The sequence below is a fragment of the Microcaecilia unicolor genome, chromosome 1, assembly GCF_901765095.1.
Source record: "Microcaecilia unicolor chromosome 1, aMicUni1.1, whole genome shotgun sequence".
Taxonomy (NCBI): Eukaryota; Metazoa; Chordata; class Amphibia; order Gymnophiona; family Siphonopidae; genus Microcaecilia; species Microcaecilia unicolor.
The window spans coordinates 648,282,228-648,302,595 of record NC_044031.1 but is presented as its reverse complement, the minus strand read 5'-3'; the positions used below and the strand labels follow the sequence as shown (position 1 = coordinate 648,302,595).

The window sequence follows — 20,368 nt, the reverse complement described above, 5'->3', positions numbered from 1 at the left end:
CAGGAAGCCGTCAGCATGTGGCTCTGGGCTCGCCGTCACGGCATGGTGCTCCAAGCCACATATCTGGCAGGCGTAAACAACAGTCTGGCCGACAGATTGAGCAGGATTATGCAACCTCACGAGTGGTCGCTCAACTCCCGAGTGGTGCGTCAGATTTTCCAAGCGTGGGGCACCCCCTTGGTGGATCTCTTCGCATCTCGAGCCAACCACAAAGTCCCTCAGTTCTGTTCCAGGCTTCAGGCCCACGGCAGACTGGCATCGGATGCCTTCCTCCTGAATTGGGGGGAGGGTCTGCTGTATGCCTATCCTCCCATTCCTCTGGTGGGGAAGACTTTGTTGAAACTCAAGCAAGACCGAGGCACCATGATTCTGATTGCTCCTTTTTGGCCGCGTCAGATCTGGTTCCCTCTTCTTCTGGAGTTATCCTCCGAAGAACCGTGGAGATTGGAGTGTTTTCCGACCCTCATCACGCAGGACGAAGGGGCTCTTCTGCATCCCAGCCTCCGGTCCCTGGCTCTCACGGCCTGGATGTTGAGAGCGTAGACTTTGCCTCCTTGGGTCTGTCAGAGGGTGTCTCCCGCATCTTGCTTGCTTCCAGGAAAGATTCCACTAAGAGGAGTTACTTCTTTCTATGGAGGAGGTTTGCCGTCTGGTGTGATAGCAAGGCCCTAGATCCTCGCTCTTGTCCTACACAGACCCTGCTTGAATACCTTCTGCACTTGTCTGAGTCCGGTCTCAAGACCAACTCTGTGAGGGTTCACCTTAGTGCAATCAGTGCATACCATTACCATGTGGAAGGTAAGCCGATCTCGGGACAGCCTTTAGTTGTTCGCTTCATGAGAGGTTTGCTTTTGTCAAAGCCCCCTGTCAAGCCTCCTACAGTGTCATGGGATCTCAATGTCGTTCTCACCCAGCTGATGAAACCTCCTTTTGAGCCACTGAATTCCTGCCATCTGAAGTACTTGACCTGGAAGGTCATTTTCTTGGTGGCAGTTACTTCAGCTCGTAGAGTCAGTGAGCTTCAGGCCCTGGTAGCCCAGGCCCCTTACACCAAATTTCATCATAACAGAGTAGTCCTCCGCACTCACCCTAAGTTCTTGCCAAAGGTCGTGTCGGAGTTCCATCTGAACCAGTCAATTGTCTTGCCAACATTCTTTCCCCGTCCTCATTCCTGCCCTGCTGAACGTCAGCTGCACACATTGGACTGCAAGAGAGCATTGGCCTTCTACCTGGAGCGGACACAGCCCAACAGACAGTCCGCCCAATTGTTTGTTTCTTTTGATCCCAACAGGAGGGGAGTGGCTGTGGGGAAACGCACCATATCCAATTGGCTAGCAGATTGCATTTCCTTCACTTACGCCCAGGCGGGGCTGGCTCTTGAGAGTCATGTCACGGCTCATAATGTTAGAGCCATGGCTGCGTCGGTAGCCCACTTGAAGTCAGCCTCTATTGAAGAAATTTGCAAAGCTGCGACGTGGTCATCTGTCCACACATTCACATCTCATTACTGCCTGCAGCAGGATACCCGACGCGACAGTCGGTTCGGGCAGTCAGTTCTTCAGAACCTGTTTGGGCTTTAGGATCCAACTCCACCCCCCGAGGGCCCTGTTTGTTCTGTTCCAGGCTGCACTCTCAGTTAGTTGGTAAATTTTTTTAGGTCAATCTCAGTTATGTCCTCGCCGTTGCGAGGCCCAATTGACCATGGTTGTTGTTTTGAATGAGCCTGGGGGCTAGGGATACCCCATCAGTGAGAACAAGCAGCCTGCTTGTCCTCGGAGAAAGCGAATGCTACATACCTGTAGAAGGTATTCTCCGAGGACAGCAGGCTGATTGTTCTCACAAACCCGCCCGCCTCCCCTTTGGAGTTGTGTCTTCCCTTGTCTTTGTCTTGCTACATATGAGACTGGCCGGCTCAAGCCGGTTTCGGGCGGGAAGACGGCCGCGCATGCGCGGTGCGCACAGGCGCGCGAGGGCTAGCAAAGGACTTTGCTAGTGAAGATTCCGATTGGAGGGGCTGCCGTGGACGTCACCCATCAGTGAGAACAATCAGCCTGCTGTCCTCGGAGAATACCTTCTACAGGTATGTAGCATTCGCTCTTCTGGTTTTCAAAACTTTACAATCCAAACTTCCCCTTTTCTTATCATGTATATTGGTCCCCCTACTTCCCTCAACAAACTCTTAGATAAAGTCAGCAAAACCTACTTACTATACCCACCTTTAAACAAATAAGAACATAAGAGTTTCCATACTGGGACAGACCAAAGGTCCATCAAGCCCAGTATCCTGTTTCCAACAGTGGCCAATCTAGGTCACAAGTACCTGGAAAGATCCCAGAAAAGAAAACAGATTCTATGCTGCTTATCCTAGAATATGCAGTGGATTTTCCCAAGTCCATCTTAATAATGGCTTATGGACTTTTCTTGTAGGAAATTATCCATGCCTTTTTAAAAACCTGCTAACTGCTTTTACCATATTCTCTGGCAGCAATTACACGTTGAGTGAAGAAATATTTTCTCCAATTCATTTTAAATGTACTGCTTAGTAGCTTCTTTGTGTCCCCCTAGTCCTATTATTTTTGGAAAGAGTAAACAAGTGATTCATATTTACCTGTTCCAGTCCACTCAGTATTTTTAAAACCTCTATCATATCTCCCCTCAGCTGTCTGTTCTCCAAGCTGAAGAACCCCAGCCGCTTTAGCCTTTCCTCATAGGGAAGTCGTCCCATCCCCTTTATCATTTTCGTAGCCCTTCTCTGTACCTTTTCTAATTCTGCTATATCTTCTTTGAGATGTGATGACCAGAACTGCACACATCGAGGTGTAGTCGCACCATGGAGCAATACAAAGGCATTATAACATTCCCAGTTTTATTTATCTCTATAACTGCTGCTTGCCTACTCGCTGTATATCAACATAGTAAAATTAAAAAAAGACTCTCCTGGCTCCGCACTGTTAATAATGAGTGACACAGTGACTGGATCATAGAGGGTTAGATTCTGTAAATAGCGTCCAAATGGGAAAAATTGGTGCTCAGCACTATTCTATAAAAGGCATATTGGAATGAACGTCCCTTATAGCATAGAACGTAGTGCTGAAACCAGGAGGAAATCCTGGCGCACAAGTTGGGCGTGCATTCCCCCCCTCCCCCAATTCTGTAACATTGTGTTCTATAAAAGTTGCATAACTACATAAGTATTGCCATACTGGGACAGACCGAAGGTCCATCAAGCCCAGCATCCTGTTTCCAACAGTGGCAAATCCAGGTTACAAGTACCTGGCAAGATCCCCAAATAGTACAATACATTTTATTCTGCTTATTCTAGAAATAAGCACTGGATTTTCCTCAAGTCTATTTTAATAATGTCTTATGGACTTTTCTTTTAGGAAGCTATCCAAACCTTTTTTAAAACCCCACTAAGCTAACTGCTTTTACCACATTATCTAGCAGCAAATTCAAGAGTTTAATTACACATTGAGTGAAGAAATATTTTCTCCGATTCATTTTAAATTTACTATTTTGTAGCTTCATTTTTGGAATGAGTAAACAAGTGACTCACTTCTACCCGTACCACTCCACTCATTATTTTATAGACCTCTATCATATCTCCCCTCAGCCGTCTTTTCTCCAAGCGAAAGAGCCCTAGCCGTTTCAGTCTTTCCTCATAGGGAAGTCATCCCATCCCATTTATCATTTTCGTCGCCCTTCTCTGTACCTTTTCTAATTCCACTACATCTTTTTTGAGATGTGGTGACCAGAATTGCATACAATATTGGAGATGCGGTCGCACAATGGAGCGATACAAAGGCATTATAATGTCCTCATTTTTGTTTTCCATTGCTTTCCTAATAATGCCTAACATTCTATTTGCTTTCTTAGCTGCCGCCACACACTGAGCAGAGGGTTTCAATGATGTTGCCTAGATCCCTTACCTGGTCGGTGACTCCTAATGTGGAACCTTGCATTACGTAGCTATAGTTCGGGTTCCTCTTTCCCACATGCATCACTTTGCACTTGCTCACATTAAATGTCATCTGCCATTTAGATTCACAGTTTCCCAGTCTCGTGAATTCCTCTTGTAATTTTTCACAATCCTCTTGCGATTTAACAAGATTAAATAACTTTGTGTTGTCAGCAAATTTAATTACCTCACTAGTTACTCCTATCTCTATGTTATTTATAAAAAGCAGCGGTCCCAGCACAGACCCCTGGGGAACCCCACTATCTACCCTTCTCCATTGAGAATACTGACCAGTTAACTCTACTCTCTGTTTTTTATCTTTTAACCAGTTTTTAATCCACAATAGAATTCTCTGTAAGTTTGTTCTTTACAATAGTCTCTATCATTTTGCCCGGCACCGACTTCAGGCTCACCGGTCTATAATTTCCTGCATCACCTCCGGAACCATTTTTTTAAAAAATCAGCGTTACATTGGCCTCCCTCCAGAAATTGTGTGTGCAAATTTAGACGCACTCCCAATTTGTGTGCACAATTTAATAGAATAATAAGCCAATTAGTGCCAATAATTGGCTTTTTAACAAGCAGTTATTGGCACTAATTAGATTTAACTGGGGCTTAAAGTGCCTAAAATTTATGAGTGGCCCAAAAATGAGGACACGGCAGTGGGAGTTTCATGGGCGTTTTGGGGTAGATCAGAGGCATGATGTTGAATTATGGATTTAATTATAGAATATGGGTGTTCCACAAGGAAATTTAGGTGTGGGCATTTGCACCACATTTTCATTGGTGCAAATGGCACCTAAATTTATGTGCAACCTCTCCACTTAAGTGTTATTCTGTAACCCGTGCTGAACGTTAGGCGTGGCATATAGAATGCTGTTTAAGCGGTTTTTTTCAGCGCCATTTATAGAATTCACCCAAATATGTGGGAATGCCTATACCCTTCCCATGCTCCTCCCATGGCCATGCCCCCTTTTGGATTGCACACAAGGGAATTTAGGTACGGTGCTTTATAGAATCACGAACATGCAGTTGTACACACAACTCCAAATTAGTGCCAGTTAACGCCAATTTGATTGTTAGCAGACAATTACTGAGTGTTAATAGCTCATTAACTGATTTAGTTGTGCAGAATGCGTGTGCAACTCAGAATAATGCTCAAATTTGGGTGCCCAAATATGGGCGACCTTTATAGAATCCAGAGGAGAGTGATTAATTTTCCACAGGTTGTATTGTATGCTACTTTCCCTATCAGTTCATTCCCAGTGCAGAGTCACATCCCTAAATGGAGCACTTAGCTGGATTTGCGTAATCTGTTTTTGGACCAGATCACTGCAGCCCTTCAGCACATATTACTTGGAAGTCTTTGTCCTGCATTGCCTTCTTCTGCATTGGGGTAGATTTAATATTTGTCTCTCTTCCTTTGCTCCTCAGATTCATCTGATCGAGTCAGACCCAAACCACTTTGCCTCACGAATTGTGGAGAGCTTCATTCATTATGATATGACAGACCACAAGCGTGACAAGGATCATGCCCAACGAGTGGTGGAGCTGGTGCGAGAACATGGCATGCAGCTGGATGGCTGCCTCTCCTTCTGGGATGACTGCACTGTACTGGCATCTCTAGTGTGTGAACTGCTGGGCCTGCGCTGTAGCTCATCTTCTGCCTTACGCATCGCTAAACAGAAAAGTCTCACTCACCTGCATCTGTTACATCAGCTTCAGGACCACTCCCGCTGGCCCTCTGCTGCTCTCTATGCTGTACCCTGTTGCCACCTGGAAAGCATCGTTGACGTTGAGAAGGCCACACGCTACATTAATTTCCCTGGGGTGATGAAGCTGGAGTTTGGAGCAGGAGCCGTGGGGGTGAAACTGGTGGAGAATGCTGAGCAATGTCAGCAGCACTATGAGAAGATCTCCAATGACCTGCGGGAGGACACAGACTATCCAGGCATCGGACTGGGCATAGGGAATGCCATGCTACTAATGGAGTATGTCTCAGGAACAGAGCATGATGTTGATGTCATCATTTATGATAGCAGGTTGATGGGAGCATTTGTCTCAGACAACGGTCCCACCCGTGTGCCATACTTCACTGAGACAGCTGCAAATATGCCAACTTATCTGCCCCCAGACAAAGAGGCACAGCTGGTGATGGCAGCTTACCAGTGCTGCGTGGGCTGTGGGCTTGTAGATGGTGTCTTCAATGTAGAGCTGAAGCTGACACCCACAGGGCCCAAGTTGATTGAGATCAATCCGAGGATGGGTGGTTTCTACCTACGCGACTGGATTCAGGAGATCTATGGCGTGGACATCATGCTGGCCAGTTTAATGGTGGCTTGCAGTGTGCCACCGGTGGCTCCCATGCATTATGCTCAGCCATCCATACATCTGATGGGAGTGATGTGTGTGGTGTCGCAGCATCTGAAGGTTCTGAAAAGCACAGCCGACTTAGAGACGCTGCAATCCCTGCATTCACATGGCGTTATCCGTCTCAACATGTTGGATGATGAGATGATATCAAGTGAGTACGAAGAGCCCTACTGTAATGTGGCCTGTGCAGGTACTAGTCGAGAGGCAGCACGGCTGCAGCTGATCAGTGTCTGTCGCATCTTGGGCATCGACTCACCTGAGTATCCTGTGGAGTATTTCACCTCTGATTTCAAATAACGCTGAAAACAGAACAAACACCATCAACTGATGACAGTGCAAAAAAAATATTCCATTGTGCCCCAGGTTACTTCCTACTTCCTGTGCCCTGCAAGTTGCAACAGCAGAGAATTATGGGATATTTCAGTTAATAAATATAATAAATAAATAATAAAGATATCATTTATTTTCAGGGGGCCACCCTGTACCTCTACTTGCAGTGATTCTCACAGCAGTGATGAAGTAGACTGCTTTCTCTTTCACCTCTCCTTGTTTTTCCTTCCGCCTATCCCTCTCTCACCTCAGCAATTGTATCTGTGTGCTTTTTGCTGTATCTCTCTCTCTTTTGCCCCTGGATCTACCCATGACCCAGCAACTCCCCCCTCCCCTGATCTACCTCAGCATCTTCACAAGCGGCAGCAGCAACACACTGCCTGCCTGCCTGCTCTGGCTCTGCTGGCTTCCCTCTGCCATCCCCTTGTTGACAACTTCCTGTTTTCTCTCTGGTAGGACATAGCAGAGGGAAGCCTGTGAGACCGGCACAGGCAAATCCAGTGCCTCACTGTTGCTGTTCACAAAAGATCCTGAGATGGACCAGGGAGTAAGGTTCAGGGAGGAGAGGTAAATTGCTGAGCGGGTGGGGGCCAAATGTCAGATCTGGGAGTGGAGGAGAGAGAGAGAGATACAGGACAAAGGGGGGGAGGTCTTAAGAGTGGTCCCACCCAAAATGACAGGTCTGGCTACACCACTGGTCTAGACAGAGGAATAATGAAGATAACTACGTTCCTGGCTAAGCTCTGAGGAAGTCTTCCCCACAATTGACCCTCAGTATACTCTTAGACCAGCAGCAGTTGCTACAGTGGTGGAAGCCAGTAGGACTGTACTGGGCTATAGCTGTACCCTCTGCAACTCATCCACTAGTGCCTCACCCGCTTAACCACTGCGAATGGAGGATACAGTGAATTGGGAGAAATTTTTGTATCTATATTTACGCCCTGTGCGGTTGCACCACTCGCATAGCCCTTTGGAAGGTGCAAGCAGTCTTCTTCTCTCCCTCCCTGGAGCTCAAGCATAATCTTTACAATGCGAGACTAAGCTCAAATTGCATAAAAAGCTAGTACCCGAATGTCCTGTGCCACAGCACTGCAGGTAAGTCATTGAGACCGCCATCACCTTTTGAACCAGGGATCCAATACTACTGGCATTGAGAATCAAGCTGTGAACAGTGGATGTTATCTGCCAAGAAGAATTCAAGCCTATGGATCTCAGAACTGCTAAGGGCCCAACATTCAAAAGAGTTTAACCATAGCCCCCTGACATGATTGGGGATTTTGGCATTTTCCCTGATTTCAAGGGTTCCTATGACTAGTCTTAGGATTGCAAGTAAAAAAAACTTGACTTTTCCTGCCTCATGGAGGATCCTAGGTTTAGGATCAAAGATCTAAAGCTTTGTTTTTGTTTGGTCACTAATCAGCCTGAGGATGATACTCAAACAGAACAAAGCTCCTGACTTTAGAAGTAAGGTGCATAAATTTGTGCCCTGTTCTCAGCAAACCTTAGGAGTATACATTCCCAGAATATATACGAATACTAATTCAAAAATGTGAACCAGCTCTTGTGCGTACCCAATGCATATATGCACATACAGTTAAATAAGTAAGAATACAACTCTACTACTACTTATCATACTACTCATCATTTCTATAGCACTACTAGACGTACATAGCGCTGTACACTTGAACATGAAGAAACAGTCCCTGCTCGAAAGAGCTTATAATCTAATCAGGACAGACAAACAGGACAAATAAGGAATAAGGGAATTACTAAGGTGGGAATGATAAAACAGACATGGGTATCGAACAGGTGAATAGGGATTGGAAATTAAAAGCAGCCTCAAAAAGGTGGGCTTTTACCCTAGATTTTAAGACTGCCAGAGATGGAGCGCAATGTACTGACTCAAAAAGTCTATTCCAGATATATGGTGTAGCAAGATAAAAGGAACGGAGCCTGGAGTTGGCAGTGGAGGAGAAGGGTACAGATATGAGAGATTACCCAATGAACAGAGTTCCCGGGGAGGAATGTAGGGAGAGATAAGAATGGAAAAATACCGAGGAGCTGCATGTGAATGCACTTGTAAGTCAATAAGAGAAGTTTGAATTGTATGCGGAAACGGATAGGGAGCCAGTGAAGTGACTTGAGGAGTGGGCTAATATGAGCATAGCGACACTGGCAGAATATAAGTCATGCAGCAGAATTTCAAACAGATTGAAGGGAAGAGAGATGGCTTAGTGGGAGACCTGTGAGAAGCAAGTTGCAATAGTCTAAGCAAGAGGTGATAAGAGCGTGCTCAGAAAGGAAAGGACCTCTGGGAATGTCGATACATAACATATGTATTGTACACACATTTTTGGTGCATGTACTTAACATGCACACATATAACCATATGATTTCAGAAAGGTTTCTTTCTCATTTGAAAAAGAAACAACACACATCTAAATATAGGCCTGTCATTCATTTGGGACAGAGGAGTGGCCTAATAGAACAGCAGGCTGGGAACCAAATGCCAAGGTTCAAATCACAGAACAGCACCTTGTGGCCTTGGGTAAACCACTTAACTTGCCTTGGGATGGCTGGAGATAGCACTGGCAACTTGCCCCACTCAGGGTCTGCCATGGAAACCATCACACTTTTGAAAGCCTCCATAAGTAATTCACAGCTTGGTACCTGTGTACAGGGGGACTGACAACAATAATTAATTTGTGCAGGAATATTGTGAAATAATACAAAACCCTACAAAATCACTGAGAACCTATAAAGCAATTCTACCATACCATACCATAACACTATTAACTTTCAAGAGTCACAAAAGGGCCTACCTAGGAAAAAGCAGCAAAGTAAACTCTGCAGTGGGCAACAGAACAGCAATACACCTTTTGGGAAAACAAAATAAGCTAGATTAGTAAAAATCAATCCTACACAGCCATTCAATGCTAACAGAATACCTGGCCTTTTTAACACACAAACAGACTCATCCCAAGTATAGAATAAGGAACCACAAACTTATAATAGAAATACATAAACAAAAATTAAACTGAAACTGCAAGATGCCAGGCTCTGCATACATGCAACACCAGAGAAACAGAAACTACATTAAAAAAAAATATATATATATATATGTATATTTCTCAAAAGCTGACATCTACCACTCACTCAATTAACAAATTTAATACATTTCTCCATTTTATGTTTTATTTTTATTTATTAACTTTTAGGGTGGCCTAATATGACTACCACACTAGGTCATCCTACATTACCCATCTTTTTTGTCTGGTCATTTTTCTAATCATATAGGTCCCAGTCTCTGATTGCTGCTTTTCTTCTCTTCCCATATGTGTCTTTCCAGGGTCTCCTGTCTATTTGTCATTTTTCTCTCTCCTCCAGTTTTCTTCTCCTTTATTATAGTCATCTCTCACAATGATCTTTTGCTATCAGAATTCTTCCATTTTCCTCCTCTCTGTTCAGTGACCATTTAAATCACTTGTCTCTGGCTAACCTCAAATATTTAGTGGTAAATGCCTGAGCCAAAACTGGCTAACGTGGGTGTTTCAGAGTTAGCACTTATGCGGTTAAATGCTGATAATCAGCCCTAAACCGCAGAAGATAACCACATAAATTGGGCCACATAAAAAATAGTCCTATATGTGGTTAAATTTTAGTGGCCAACATAACTGGATATTCAATGCCGGTGCTCAGATATGGCTTGACATTGAATGTCCAGGAATACAGCCGGCGGAGGACATAAAAACACAATGCTACTATCCAGTCTTCAATCTTCCCCCTCCCTTTTTTTTTTACTGTCTACCTACAGCTTTCCATTTCTTTCCCTCACCCCAGCGTTCCCATTCTCCTTTCTCTTATTCTCCAGTCAATAACTTTTGTCTCTCTTCCCTCTGCCATCCAGAATCTCCTCTATGTGTGTCTGTCTTTCCCCCTGCTATGTAGCATCTATGGCAGTAGACATCTCTCCTATTCTAAGCTGGTGGGGGCACTGCCCTCCAGCCAAAATATGGAATCCACTACCTTCTTCACGACAGTTGTTTTCCTGTCCCATTTCCTCTTCTGTCTCATTTGGCTCTTTCTTGTGCTTTATTTATTCTGATTTCTAATCACTTGGATCTTTTTGGTCTTACGGAAACTTTCTTTTTTAATGTCTACCTCAGGACTATTCTGTAATTTACTGCTGTCAGGTGGGGTGGCATGGTGGGGGCTTGGCATTATTTTACTCCCCTACACTTCATGTCACTAAAATTACTGTTCATGAGGGGCACCCTCGCGCCACATGTCTATCTTCTTTTATTTCAGATTTAGGCCTGGTACAGCATGGCCTATTTCCAACTCTGCTGGTCATATTCTTGACATTTCACCTCATAATTCTCTATTTAGTCTTTTTTCACTATGCTCTTTACCGATAACTTGGTCGGATCATCATATCTTTCTTTTACGCTTTCAATTTCTACACCGGTTTCTTATCCTGCTACTAAAGATTTCTGGTCTAGACATCTAAGGAGGATAGATCCTCTTACTCTTCCTTCCATTTGCAACTATCTTTCGACTAATTTTCTGGATTTACCTTTAGATGAGCAGGTATATACATGGAATACTGCCTTACAGGAAGCAGTTGACAATATCACTCCACTTACTTTGATAAAGCATCGGAAATCAGCTCACCAACCTTGGTTCCATGCCAGTCTAAAACTTTGTCAACCACGGGTTAGGAGAACACAATGCCAATGGCACAAAAACAAATCAGAGTCTTCTAAAAGAGGAAAGCCAGAAATGCACAACAACATTATGTATCACAGTTTTGAGCCACTAAACTGTTATTTTACTCCAAATAAATTCAGCCAGCATCTAGTTCTGTGATGGAATTATTTAGAGTTTTACTCTCTTACTACCTTCCTTTCACTAGCAGTCCCTAGGATTCAGCTGCCATCAAATGTGTTAGCCAACTATTTTTCTTCTAAAATTGTACCACTTCAGGCAAATTTTCCACCTTTTACTTTACCTCCAATACCTGTCCCATCTGCCAGAACTCAATCTGCTACCTGGTCCTCTCTCAATCTTCCCTCCTTAGAATCTTTTTCCAAAATAGTGAAACACTTGCATAGCACCTTAGATCTCATCCCTTCTAGATGGCTAAAACAACTATCCATAGGGTTACTCTCTTTTCTTCATTTGATGCTCACCAATAGTCTAACATCTGGTAATCTACCAGTTCCACAGTCTCAAATCTACCCTTCCTTTCTAAAGTTTTGGAGTCAGTTGTCCTTGATCAGCTTTCTACCTATATTGAGTCTACAAATGCATTACATCCTCGTCAATCTGGTTTCCGTGCTAGTTTCAGTACAGAAACAGTGCTTACTGGTTTACTAAGAACTCCTTAGTAACCTGAAAAAGGGTAAAATTGCTTTGTTAGTCTCACTTGACCTGTCTTCAGCTTTCAATCTTATTAACCACGATCTTCTATTACATCATCTCTCTTCATTTGGTATTTCGAGTGTGGTTCTACACTGGTTTGCTTCTTTTCTTGGACAACGATCCTTTCAGGTAGTTCAGTCTTTATCGGTCTCCGCCTGTTCACCCCTAACATGTGGTATCCCTCAGAGGTCAGTACTCTCCCCAACCTTGTTTAATCTGTTAGTCCTTATTCAGTCTATGGGGATTAGTTCATACTCTTATGCAGATGATTTTCTTTTCATATACAATGAGGCGTATTTTCAAAGCACTTAGACTTACAAAGTTACCTCATAATCTTTTGTAAGTCTAAGTGCTTTGAAAATTAACCCTTATATGGACTTAAAATCAACTGATTTACAACCCCTTCAAACCTGTTTAGAATGTGTGACAGATTGGCGTAAAGAACATCGTTTGGTTTTGAACATTGACTGTTACTCCCATTGTTCCTTTCCCATCTGTCTGGTACCTTGGAGTCATTCTGGATTCTGCTGTGTCCTTTGGTCCTCAAAATTTTCAGGTTGTCAAAACAGGTTTTTTTTTTCCCTAAGTAAGTTGTGGTCAATCCACAATTTATTGGATTTTGATACACTTTGCTTTTTGTTTTATGGCTTCCTTCATTCCAGACATGATTACTGTAATGTAGTCTATGCAGGGATTACAAAAACTAACCTTAAGAGATTGCAAACTTTACAAAATACTTCAGCCCGTATACTCTGTCACATATTCCATTTCGATCACACCTCACCACTTCTCCGTTGGCTTCATTGGTTACCCATTGATTTCAGAATTAAATTCAAAATCTTGACTCCCCTGCCTACCTTACTTCCCTGGTAATCCTCAATACTCCCTCTCATACTTTATGCTCACTGAAAGACAACAGATTAGTTCTCCCACATCCTTCAAAAGCTAAATGGGAATCCACTAGGTCCAGTGCATTTTATTTTACCTCGCCAGCATTATGGAATTCCTAACCTCAGCACCTTCGGCTCGAAACATCTTATAGGTCCTTTCGTGCTTTACTAAAAAGATGCCTTTTCCAGCAGGCTTTCGGTGTCTAGGACAGGGTTGGCTCTGCAGTGGGAGACCAGGGTTAGTAGATGTTTTTATCTGTTGTTTGTCTTCTCTTGTCTCTGTATGCATGACTGCATGTGCTACTTACTTTTCTCGAGTGATGTGGAGGGGCATAGTCGAACGGGGCACCCAAATTTCCCTGAGGACGTCCTTGCAGAACGTCCCCGCAAAGGGGCGGGGAAACCCGTATTATCGAAACAAGATGGGCATCTATCATTTCGATAATACAGTCGGGGACGCCCAAATCTCAACATTTAGGTCGACCTTAGAGATGGTCGTCCTTACAGATGGTCGTCCCTGATTTTCGGTGATATTGGAAACTGAGGACGCCCATCTCAGAAACGACCAAATCCAAGCCATTTGGTCATGGGAGGAGCCAGCATTCGTAGTGCACTGGTCCCCCTCATATGCCAGAACACCAACCGGGCATCCTAGGGCGCACTGCAGTGGACTTCAGAAAAAGCTCCCAGGTGCATAGCTCCCTTACCTTGTGTGCTGAGCCCCCCACCCCCCCCCCCCAAAACCCACTCCCCACAACTGTACACCACTACCATAGCCCTTAGGGATGAAGGGGAGCACCGAGATGTGGGTTTCTGGTGGGTTTTGGAGGGCTTGCTGTTTCCTCCACAAGTGTAACAGGTAGGGGGGGATGGGCCTGGGTCCGACTGCCTGAAGTGCACTGCAGTACCCACTAAAACTGCTCCAGGGACCTGCATACTGCTGTCATGGAGCTGGGTATGATATTTGAGGCTGACATAGAGGCTGGAAAAAATATTTACAAATTTTGTTTTTAGGATGGGAGGGGTTAGTGACCACTGGGGGAGTTAGGGGAGATCATCCCCGATTCCCTCCAGTAGTCATCTGGTCATTTAGGGAACACTTTTGTGGCTTGGTCGTAAAAAAAAAAAGGACCAAGTAAAGTCACCCAAGTGTTCGTAAGGGACACCCTTCTTTTTTCCATTGTCGGCTGAGGACGCCCATGTGTTAAGCATGCCCCAGTCCCACCTTCGCTATGCTTCTGACACGCCCCCGTGAACTTTGGTCTTCCCCGCGATGGAAAGCAGTTGAAGACGCCCAAAATCGGCTTTTGATTATGCTGATTTGGACGACCCTGTGAGAAGGACGCTCATCTTCCGATTTGTGTCGAAAGATGGGCGCTCTTCTCTTTTGAAAATAAGCCTGTTAGTAAATGAATGGAATAGGTTATACGTTCTTTCCTATCTATAATTGGCATTCCTTTCCATTTCCCCTGCTTTGATTGTTGATTTTTTATTGTGAGGCGCTTCAATTTGCGTGCAACGTAAGCAGTATAACATTTAATAAATGATTTTGTCTCGTTCTCTGTCCTCTACCATGCAGCATCTCCTCTCTCTCTCTCTCTTCCCTGACATTTATTTATTTATATTAAAAATGTATAGCCAACTATTTTTTACTGATCCATGTAGGGTACAACTCTTTTAGGGGCCCTTTTACTAAGCTGAGTTAAGCAAATAATGCGGGGGTTTGAGCGCGGTAAACAGTAGCATGGGTCCATACTACTGTCTACTTTTCTAGAAAAAAAAGCCTTTGTGTTAAAGATCCCACATTAATTGCCTAAAGCATGGGTGGGCAGGATGTGGATATGACATGGATGGGCAGAGGTGTGGCCGGCTGTGACAGCTAGCATATGGGTCAGTACCGTGCACTACCTGTCATGACTGTCAATAGCATGGCTGCATTTATTGCCACTCCAGGGGAGAAGGTAAGTGCAGCTGCATACCAGCAGTCCAGTAACACAGCCACTAGAAAACGTATTGGAGGATTGTGGCTCCTTGCCTCTCATCTGACATCCATCACATCCCCGACACTCCCCAATGTGAATATAAACCCCCCAACAGACCCTCCTGATGCCATGAAACTACCGCCCCGAACAGTCCCTCATGCCATAAAACTACCTCCCAATATTGTATTAGAATAGATCATTCAATTTGTTGAGCATTCAGTAGCAATCAAGAATCTGTAAATCTACATGTAGCAAGTGAACAAAGTTGGCAGTTCTTGTATGTAATTTGAGATATTTTCACTTAATAAAAATACTTTAAAAAAAAAAAAAAAAAAAAAAAAAAACTACCTCCCAACAGACCCAGACAGTCCCCAATGACAATCAATTCCCCAACAGACCCCAACACTCCTGATGGCATGACACCACCCCAACAGGTTCCAACACCCTCAATCCCATGAAATACTCTCCCGAATAGATTCCTAACACCTCCACTATGCCATGAAATCACACCCCCCTGATTAAATTCTTGACATCCCGTATACCATGAAACTATCTCCCTGATTTGACCTCCAACAACCCCAATACTATGAAGCTACCCTCCCTAACAGACCCCGACACCCCAATGCTATAAAACCACCCTCCAGAATAGACCCAGCCTCACAAAACAAAAAACCCACCCCTGACATGAAACACCCAAGCCCTCCCCTCCCCCGCCCACAATCACACCCTGGGACCTACCCAGGTCGTCAGTGGTAATTCATCAGGTCCCAGACAGCAGAGAATGTATCACTAGGGGTCAGAGACACCATTTTCGACAAAGGCATCAACCTGGGCAGTAGCGGACAGTGTCCACTTCTTCCTGGGACCTGCTGAACTACCACTGACAATCCTGGGTAGGTCCTGGGGTGTAGTTGGGGATAGGGAGGGTAGGGTTTGGGATGGGGAGGCGTTTCTTGTCGGGGTGAGTTTTTTGCTTCAGGAGGTGGAGTCTGGGTGGTTTTATAGCTTCAGGGGTATCTGGGTCTCTTGAGGGGGTAGTTTCATGGCATTGGGAAATGTTGGGGGCTGTTCAGGGGAGGGAACTGATCATAGGGAGGGGTGTGCCACCACAACAGTTCATTGTGATTTATTTATTTACTAGCCGTTAAGCCCGTAAAAACGGGCGAGTATTGCAGCCCTCCTCTCTCCCCTGGCCTCACCCTGTCCAGCGACCCTCCTCTTTCCCTTGGCCTCCCCCTCCCCTCATGTCCAGCAACCCACCTCTGTGCCCTGCTCTCACCCAAGTCCAGCAACCATGGCCTCTCCCCCTGCCCTCCCCCCATGTCCAGCTACCCTCATCACCGCCGCTCCCTCCCCCCTCCGTGCCGGCCCCCCTGCACTGACCTGACAGCGTCTCTCACCTCCATGTGAAAGCACTACAGGCAGCAGCAGATCACTCTGCTGCTGCCTGCAGCGCTTCCACATGGAGGTGAGAGGCGCTGTCAGGTCAGTGCAGGGGGCCCGATACGGAGGGGGCGGGAGTGGCAGCGGGGATGGGGGGGAGGGTGGAGGTTGTTTCGCGCGATGTTCCTTTCCAGGCGGCGTCCGACAATTCAACTCAGTTTCCCTCTCTGTTCCGCCCTCTGACGTCATGACGTCTTGACGCGAGGGCGGGACAGAGAGGGAAGTCTGTACTGCGCATTTGCAAGTGAGTACGGTCACTTGCCATTTATATGTTTGATAGATAGATGTCCTGCTTGCATGCATGTAGTGCCTGATAGTGTTGGAGTATCCGTGCTATCTGGCACTGCATGTAATGCAGAGCCTCTACAGAATTAACTCCCTGCCCTGGGCGGTAAATGCAAGGCAGATTCAGGGCATGCCCCCTGCATTTATTGCAGAGAAAAGCAGATAAGAAACACTGAAACCAAAACAAATGGAAAAACACAATGCTCAGACAACAAAGGTAGAAAAGGAGTATTTTATTGTATATTTATTGATTGGTACATGACTGCGGTAGTTTGTGATAGTTTTAGGACCTCCATTCAAAACATTTGTGTAGCCCTACTATATATGTTCCACTTCTGCTTACACTCATACTTTCCATTAAGATGTGTTATTGTTTATTGTGTTGACATTGTAAGTAGCATCTGATGCCATAATATGTACTGTTATTTGAATATTGTTTCTGCTGAAATTGCTGTACACTTTCTTGGGTGAATTATTTCAGGAAGGTGGACCGGCAGTAAATAAGTCCTAATAAAGAAATAAAATAAACAAACATACATACATACATAATAAAATAATTAAAATGCAGCATCACTTCTCAGTTTCTGTCTCTCTTCTCTCTCCATTCAGGATGTCCTCTCTGTCTGTCTGTCTCCCTCCCCCCCCCCCCCCCCCCTGCCACCCAGCATCATCCCATCTCTCTCTCTCTTCCCCCTCCCCCCTAGATCCCTGTATAAGAAGCTTGAGGCTAAACCTCTCCACCCCAACTGCAACCTTCATTTCTATCCTCCTGCCCATCCACCCACTGCCACTTCCACCAACCCACTGCCTTCTCAGGTCTGATGCAGTGGCAAAAATAACGGAAAAGATGTGTAATACCATTATCTTATATACACTGCTGCTAGTTCTGTACATCAGAGAGAGCAGGAATGGCAGAGCTAGCAGCAGTGCACACAAGCTTATGGTCCCACATTACTTTTCTATTGTTTTTGCTGTTGCTGCTGCACACCCAGGAAGACAATAGGCAGAGAATGGGTAGGCAGCAGGAAGGGCAACACAGGCAGTATAGGTAAGGGGAGTGAAGCCAAGGGTAGGAGGGATTCGATGCAGGGGTAGGTTGTGGAATCAGAGTGTCAGCCAGCAATCTTGCCAAAGTCTTGCAAGGCCACCGCTTGAAGTCTCGGCAGCCATTTTGAAGCAACGCTGGGAGCAAGAGGTCTGCAGCTGCACCGGGCAGGAAAGAGGGGGCTATTTTCTGCCCTGAAAAGGCCACTAGACTACCAGGGTATGATAATAAGGTAAAGGAGGGGAGAGGAGGATAGAACACCCTGAGGCCCGCCTGCCCATCCGTCCGCAAACCTGAACAAATGGCCAGGATGGCAAAACCTACCCAGATGCCTCACAGTGTCCTAAAAACAAGGACATGTCCAGGTAAAACTGGACATATGGTAACCCTAAGTTAGAGAATTCCTACTTTCCAACTGCCTCTCCCCTTTTCACACCCCCTAAACTGCCCCTCACCACCAAAATGTCTAACCCTACTCCCACAATCTACTCCCAACTGTACCACCACCTTGCAAATTGCTCCCACCCCTAAAAATACCTCTTACACCTGCCACACTAAATTAACTACCTTGTTGCAAACTGCCCATCCCAAAACTCCCCTTTCCTGTAACACAAAGCCAACTGTCCTCATCCCTCAAAACTACTCTGCAACCGTTGTACCACACTATAAACTGCCCCTATCCATAAAATACTTCCCACAAACTTCCCTCAAGCCCAAAATCTACTCCCTTACATCTCCCCCAATACTCTCTGCCACAATCCCAAAAACTACCCAATTGCCCAACCACCCTACAAACTACCTCGCATGTGCCCTACTGCCCTGCAAACTGTCCCATCCTCAAAACTACCCAAAGCAACTTATCCACCACCTCAAAATCTACCCCATCCCCCAAAACTATGATATGATACAGACATTTAAATATGTTTAAATACTTGAAAGGAATTAATATAGAAAAAAATCTTTTCCAGAGAATTGAGATTGCGGGCTGGTAGACATAGGAGGAAATTCATGGAGAGGGTGGTTGAAGCCTGGAATGCCCTCCCAAGAGAGATGGTAAAGACAAAAACGGTGATGGAATTCAAAGCGGCATGGGATGTACACTGAGGATCTCTAATTAGAAAATGATTGGTATTAAAAAACCTAAACTTAAATGGCTGCAATTGTGTGGATGTGTCAAGTGACACTTAAATGGTGACTCCGGCTATGATGAACTACGGCCGGTGCCGGGCAGACTTGTATGGTCTGTGATCTGTATATTGCAATCCGGTTTAGGATGGGCTGGAAAGGGCTTAGACAGCAACTACAGTGGCTGGAACTTGAGGACAGTGCTGGGCAGACTTTTACAGTCTGTGTCCCGCAAATGACAAGACGGATAGTCTGGAGTGGGTTTCGACAGCAACTCCAGTAGTTGGAACGTAAGGACAGGGCTAGGTGGACTTCTATGGTCTATGTCTCAGAAATGCCAAAGGAAGACCATGATCAAGTATTTTACACCACATTCATGGTTGATTTAATCATGAATTGATAATAACTGTGACAGTTGGGTCGACCATTCAGGTCTTTATCTGCTGTCACTTATATGTTACATTCCCCCCACACACAACTGCCCCAACATATGCACATACAAAAAGACTGAAAAGAATTCCATGAGCTATGCTGTACATGCTTTCCCCACCTGTTATTCTTTCCAAGCAAATGGATGTTAGATAGACCCCTTTTATGTAGTTCTATCTGGGGAATGATAACTCCTCCAAATTTTTACTGAATAGGATGAATCTTGGCATATGGAGTACTGTGTGCAGTTTTGGAGGCTGTATCTTGTTAAAGATGTAAAAAGACTGGAAGCGGTGCAAAGAAAAGCTACAAAAATGGTATGGGATTTGCTTTGCAAACCATACGAGGAGAGACTTGCCGACCTGAACATGTACACCTTAGAGGAAAGGAGAAACAGGAGTGAAATGATACAGGCATTCAAATATTTGAAAGGTATTAATCTGCAAACTGACCTTTTCTGGAGACGGGAAAGCGGTAGAACTAGAGGACATGAATTGAGGTTGAAGGGGGGCAGACTCAGGAGTAATGTCAGGAAGTATTTTTTAACGTAAAGGGTGGTAGATACGTGGAATGCCCTCCCGCGGGAGGTGGTGGAGATGAACATGATAATGGAATTCAAACATGCATGGGATAAACACAAAGGAATCCTGTTTAGAAGGAATGGGTCTACAGAATTTTAGCGGACATTGGGTGGCAATGCTGGTAATTGGAAAGCAAAACCGGTGCTGGGCAGACTTCTATGGTCTATGCCCTGATCGTAACTAAATAGATTTGAATGGGATGGAGTGTAAATTTAAGGGCTTCAACGTTAGCTTCAGAACTTTTAGTACAAGAAGAGTGCTGGGCAGACTTCTACGGTCTGTGCCCTGAGAATGGCAAGGACAAATCAACCTGGATATACATATAAAGCATCACATACCATGTAAAATGAGTTTATCTTGTTGGGCAGATTGGATGGACCATTCAGGTCTTTATCTGCCGTCATTTACTATTTTACTATATATAGAGGAATCCAGTAAAAAGACACATCGACTGTTAAAATTGGTTATATCAAGCCAATGGCTGCTGGTTAAGGAATACCTGT

At 44.9% G+C, this 20,368-nt stretch overlaps 1 protein-coding gene across 2 annotated transcripts in view; it reads left to right on the top strand.

Annotated features, from left to right (window-relative positions):
* The window catches only part of CARNS1 (carnosine synthase 1), a 119,996-nt gene extending 113,175 nt beyond the window's left edge, over positions 1 to 6,821 (top strand). For both annotated transcript variants that reach the window (XM_030185665.1, XM_030185657.1), the window contains one exon: positions 5,393 to 6,821. In XM_030185665.1, coding sequence (XP_030041525.1) covers positions 5,393 to 6,628 — 1,236 coding nt within the window. In that variant the 3' untranslated portion in view covers positions 6,629 to 6,821. The remainder of the gene's footprint in view (positions 1 to 5,392) is intronic.
* Positions 6,822 to 20,368: the final 13,547 nt, after the last annotated feature.